Genomic DNA, 6,104 nt, shown 5'->3' with positions numbered 1-6,104 from the left:
AATGTCTATTTTCAAAAGATATCTGTGACACGTACGTGTGTAAATTGATTTCATATTACTTCCATTAACAGTCCATATATCATGAACAATCAGTTAGCTCATGTTTTGTCAATGAAGCTGTTTGTGTGACTGAATAAATCATAGGACTGGAATGTAATGTGTTAATTTTATGATTTAAATCTTATTAATCAGTGTGCCATTCTTTATATGTTATGCATGATTCAGGCCGTCTGGTATTAATGTGTGTAAGTACCGATAGGCGTCAGCAGACTGGCATCTCATCATTATTGATTTATTTCCTCGATTTCTTCTAATTATTCACACAAACTGACGAACAACTCGAATGGTGTGAAAGAGCCAGAAACTTTGATTAGATTAGTTAAAATTAGATTATATTAATTCAAGTAATACTATTAATTTAAAAGCATTCAGTTATGATCAGTTGCCAGTTTGTTCTTTAATCATCATTTTTGGCTTTTTTTTTTTTGCCTGTGAAAACCATGAAAAATCAACAATTTGTAAATAAAAATGGTTAATAAAGTGTTAATAATTCAATCAACTGAATTAAATGGCATTAACCAATTAATTATTTCTTTCCTGAATGTTACACAGACACTGATTTTCTGGGTTGTATTGTGTTTAGAGCCTATTAAAGCTAAAGCTGGTCAATCAAAAAAACAACAACAAAAAAAAAACAGTCATATATAAAAATCACTGCACTGTAACTATATTCACACAGTAGTACAGGACACAGATAATCTGTGAAAAAAAACAACATGTTCCTCCTCCTCCTCATAGTGCCTCTAATGGCATTTGACCCGCAGTAATAAAAATATACCAGTCAGAGTCGAGGAGTCTTGAACGCAGCACTCAGTCTTGCCAATCACTGCTCATGAAGTGCACAGATTAAAAAAGAATCAATAATCTGTTACTGCATTGCCTATTTCTCGCCAGTTTTCAGAAGCATATTTTAGTAGAGTGGTTCTCAACTGGTGGGTCACAGTCCAAAAGTGGGTCGCAGGTCCATTCTGATTGGACCACAAGTGAATCACGACTAAGTAGCCAAAACGTTTTAGCGAAAAAATATTGCCAAAAGATTTTAGAGAAAAAGAAAATCGCTAAAACAAAGACAAAAAACCGCCTATAATTTTTAAAGAAAAACATGTCTGTTCTCTTATAAATAAATAAATAAAAAAAGCACGATAACACACGGGAAGGCCATAGGGCGATAAAAAATAAATAAATAAATGAAATAAAATAAACTCAAAATCCTATAAAGGTTCGGGCCAAGTCCCAGATATCCTCAAATTATAGAAATGCTACTGGTTTTAATTAATTGCTCTTTATCCTTGCAATATGTTTATTTAATTGTGTTTTAAGCCTATGTTTTATTTACATTTTGTCAAATAAAATTGAATATGTGGTAGTTTATGTGCAGACCTTGAACTCATGACAATGAATACGAAGCTGAAATTCTAATCATGTCTAAATTTAAGTTAAATCTCTGTACTGTATTAGATTTGACACAAATTACAGTTAAATCAGCCACTGTATCAATTCTCGTGCAAGATTTTTAAATTTGTTTCATGATATTTTTCCCATTTAACCATTTTTATGACAATACAGCTAGAGTCAAAAGAAAACTTTAAAGATGTTATTGCACTTGTTATTACACTGTAAACATATTGACCTAAAACTTGAAGAATGACATATTTCTTTAAATGCAACTTTTGGATTTATTTAATGCTTTTAAAGTGCAAAAAAATAAAAAAATATATAAAGAAGACATGAACAAAGGTACCTTATGTAGTTTTTTCTGAAAATATTTCTTTGCATAAATGCCATTTTAAAACATTGATCACATTTCGCTTTACAGGGTAAAGATCTTTTGAATACATGTAAACATTTTATATGACATAACAGTTTGTAATAAAATCCAATCACACATCGGCAGCTTTGCGGTTTAACAAGCTGCATTTTCTCCTGCTGTTTTATGTCAAAACCTTCCAAATTATTCCTGTAATTGTCATGTTATCAAAATGATGACTATAGCACTCAGAGGCGTGGAAATCTTTTTCTGGTTGACAGTAAGGGATAAATATTATATATATATTCTTAAATGCAATTTACAATTGCTAGAAAAAAAGTACTTCATGCTCATTTCCACTGTACAAAATGTTTGAATGTTTGGAGCCAGCAGTACTTGAAAACATAAGAAGCTGTTTTTAAAACCTTGCTAACATACAACAGTATATATTAATACACACACACACACACACACACACACACACACACACACACACACACACACACACTCACACACATACACACTGTTGATTTTTTTTTTTTTAGACAAAATATTTAAGACAGCTAAGGTTTCATTCTGAACCGACCAATGTTTATGAAACATCTCAAGATTATCGTCAAGACTTTATCCAGACATTTCATGAAAAGATAACAGTGTTTGTTGCATTAGATGCAGTGAAATAAAGAGATACCAGATTCGGGATTGAGGCAAAAAACAACTGCACAGCTGTAAAATTATGATCAGGGTTTGATCACGTCAACAGAGTTGAAATAATTCACGTGATTTCTGAGATTGAATGAAAACGGTGTTTCTGCTGAGTTTAAAGCTGTGTTCCTCTCCCACCTGCGCTCAGAGTCAGCACTTCGGCTGAGCATCGTTATAAAAAATCACAATACCGGTAGCCTTAAAATGAAACCAACAGAGCAGTGGGTCTCAACTGGTATGTGCAGTCAAAAAGTGGGTCCCAGGTCCATTCTGAACAGACAGAAGTGACTCCCGACCATGTGAAGTTTGTAAAAAACTGGCCGTCTTGTTTCTTTTTTGGCCCCTTCCCAAAGCTACATATATTTTTCCTTGAGCCTTCCCAAGTGACTTGAGCAAAATGCATGACGCGCTCATCCCAAATGACGTATTCAAGGGATGTCGGAAATTTAAAAAATCCAACCATAATTCTTGTTTTTAAAGTTTCTGGCTTTGATAAATAAATGGTGTATTTTGTTTGACTTTTATTTTGGAGGCCATGTGATTTGAAAGGCATGTTTTCTTTAAAAGTCACCAAAATGTTTAGAGAAAGCAAAATAAAATTAAAAAAATGACCCTAAATTTTAAAGGTGACTTTTTTCCCCCCACAAATGTCTGAGCTAAGCCCCCAATGTCCTCAAATGCTAGAAATGCCACTGATTTCAACTAATTATACTTTATTCCTGCAATAAATTTTATGCCCATGTCTTATTTGCATTTAGTCAAATAAAATGTCATCCTTGGTAATTTCTCTTGTTTGCGGACCTTAAACTAATAACTAAGGAGAAATTTGGACCCAGTGGCTGAACCAGTTGGGAATCATTGTCTTAGAGGCATCAAGTAACGATACCCAGCCCTAATAGTCGTGCATCCGCCCTGTCAAATGCAAAGGTGGAAACCGGGGCGAGTGTGATTATGATCAATCGCCTTCTTTTGTAAGAAGTTTGAATGATAATTAGGAGGATTTCTGGCAGTCATCTGCTGAATGCAGACTTTATGTGTTGAAGAGTGTGCCATGCTTGTTTCTGCAGTTAGCTGACAGATAAACATACAATGAGTGCAGCAGAAGAAGAAAGTCATCACTAAAATCCACCAGAGTTCAGGAGTGGAAACATTTACTTTTACATATTTTAACTTTTGCTTTTTTTTATTTATTTATTTTTTTTAAATCTTATCAAAGTTTTTACAGCTGCCACTGTCTGTAAATGTAATCAGTCCATCACTCCCAAAAAGATCATCATTGTTTTACAATAACAGACTGGCTTCTCTCTCTTTTTTTAACTGCTTGTACTGTGACATGTTTTAACAGATAAAACACAAGATTTCAGAAAATTAATAATGATCTACCATGCATGTAGTAATGAATAAATTATTTTAGTGCATGACCGTGGTCTCATCCATCGTAAAACAATGCCTCGTCTTTGCCCCAAAACAAGGGGCTATATCTGAATTGTATTTCTTGAAACAATCTCTCTGCACCACAGATTAGATTCTGTTATAAACAAGGATGTATTGATTTGGCTTTATAGGTAGTAGCATAATATTACAAAATATTATCATATTAATTCTGCTGTTACTAGCAGTAACGAAACAGTGAATTGTGAATTTGCCAGAACGCCAGAATTTGGTATAATTTCGTTTGTGCTTGTCTCAGATTCTGCTCTCTGCCTCAGCTGATTGAAAACTGTTGGTTTTTATCATTGATTTATGGCGATAATGCAGATTCATGTCTGAAAGATAATTACTTTTAATGAGTCCTGTATTTGTAGCATTTTTGTTTGTTTTTTTTTCACTTTTTTCCCCAACATTAAATGAAAGCAGGCTCTCCTGCGCTATGATTATTTTTATAAACAAAGCTATTTTGCTCTTCTTTCTTCTGAACAGACGCGTTTAAAATACCACAGAGCTAACGGGACTTGTTACAACTTTTATCCAAAGTACATATTGCACACTTAAAAAAAATAGTAAAGTTTCAAGTCTGTATCCCAAACACCTCGTGATGCATGCATGCAGCTGCCCAAGAAAAGGCATAATACCAAACACGAGTCAGAGGTCTGAAAAACCAGCAAGTGCAGTTTGGAAATTGGAAACACACCGTGGAGGCACATCTGAACTCTACACCGCAACCGAGTGACACATAAAATGGAATTCCTCTGTGTTTCTGAAAAAATAAACTATAGTTTTTCAAAATAAAAGGTGGGAGCCAAAAGTGTTCACCAATCTTAACTCACTGATTCTGCGGCTCTGACTCCACTGGGAGGTGTGTCCTGGCAGCTGCACGGTCCGTGTGACAGGGGAAATGCTGTTTGGTTTCCAAACGTCCCTGCTCGCGCTCTGCTTTAAATGCAGGAATGGTAGCGTTTGATTTTGGGATAAAGAGGTTTGGATTAGAGGCTTTTATACGACTTCGTTCCTGCCTCGGCTCCCTGGGCTTTGAAAGCCAGGGAAAGCATGTCTTTCTTTTTCCCTCTTTCAAATGTCACTTCTACGATGGACAGTCTTGACTCCTCCGCCGCCGTTTGAGGCCCACTTCACCATTAATGCCGCTCCTCACGCTCTCATCCCGCCTCCTCTTCATCTTCCCAACCTGTGCAGAGCAGATGAAGCACACATGACTACAGCGGTCTAAAATACACTATTGTTGATGAGGCAAGTCTTTAGAACAGGGGTGTCAAATGTACGGCCCCTGGGCCAGAGCCGGCCCTCTAAAGGGTCCAATCTGGCCCTCTTATAAAGTAAATACCACTTTATTGTGAGGAAATTGTTTTATTCTTTGATTTTTTGGGTTGCTGGAAATAAAAAATAATCAATAATTCCTGACACTGACTGGTACATTTCAGTTGAGAAAATCTCTGACTATATATACAGATGCAAAAATCAAGCATTTTAATTGTACACATTTAGAAATATATCAAGGTAAATGTCCCACATTTCTATCATAAAAACATTTCCTCAAATCTGAAAATTGAGGAGCTATAAAAAGCCATTGCTCCGCATTTCCAGACAAAAACTGAAACATTTGAGTTCAGGACATCTCAAACTACACCCATCCTGTAAATCAAGCATTTTTACTGAATCAAAGTTTGATAAACTGTAAAATATCTGATGGTTTTACAGGTCAAACTGGGCTGAATGTGGTCCCACAACTAAAATGAGTTTTAAACTTCTGCATTAGACTGATTAGGATAACTCAGAATCTCCTGCAGTCATAGACTCTGCATGTCCTATATGCATTTCGTGAGAATGTTCCTCCATATATACGAGATTCCCACACATTTCAAAACTTTTCAATGATAACATTTTGTGTTGCTGCTTGAGATAATTCCTCATTTTCTTTTGTCCTCCTGATTGCTAAACACCTTTTGTCCTCTGGGGTCATTCTGACCCCGNTGAACTTTTGCATTAGACTGATTAGGATAACTCAGAATCTCCTGCAGTCATAGACTCTGCATGTCCTATATGCATTTCGTGAGAATGTTCCTCCATATATACGAGATTCCCACACATTACAAAACTTTTCAATGATAACATTTTGTGTTGCTGCTTGAGATAATTC

At 35.5% G+C, this 6,104-nt stretch overlaps 1 protein-coding gene across 2 annotated transcripts in view; it reads right to left on the bottom strand.

Annotated features, from left to right (window-relative positions):
- Nucleotides 1-4,097: 4,097 nt before the first annotated feature.
- The window catches only part of fkbp5 (FKBP prolyl isomerase 5), a 25,841-nt gene continuing 23,834 nt past the window's right edge, over nucleotides 4,098-6,104 (bottom strand). For both annotated transcript variants that reach the window (XM_042508099.1, XM_042508091.1), the window contains exon 11: nucleotides 4,098-5,135. In XM_042508099.1, the coding sequence (XP_042364033.1) occupies nucleotides 5,034-5,135 (102 nt within the window). In that variant the 3' untranslated portion in view covers nucleotides 4,098-5,033. The remainder of the gene's footprint in view (nucleotides 5,136-6,104) is intronic.

This window comes from Plectropomus leopardus, chromosome 2 (genome assembly GCF_008729295.1).
Source record: "Plectropomus leopardus isolate mb chromosome 2, YSFRI_Pleo_2.0, whole genome shotgun sequence".
In the NCBI taxonomy this organism is placed as follows: domain Eukaryota; kingdom Metazoa; phylum Chordata; class Actinopteri; order Perciformes; family Serranidae; genus Plectropomus; species Plectropomus leopardus.
The sequence above is the reverse complement of the archived record's forward strand: the minus strand, read 5'-3'. Positions and strand labels throughout refer to the sequence as shown.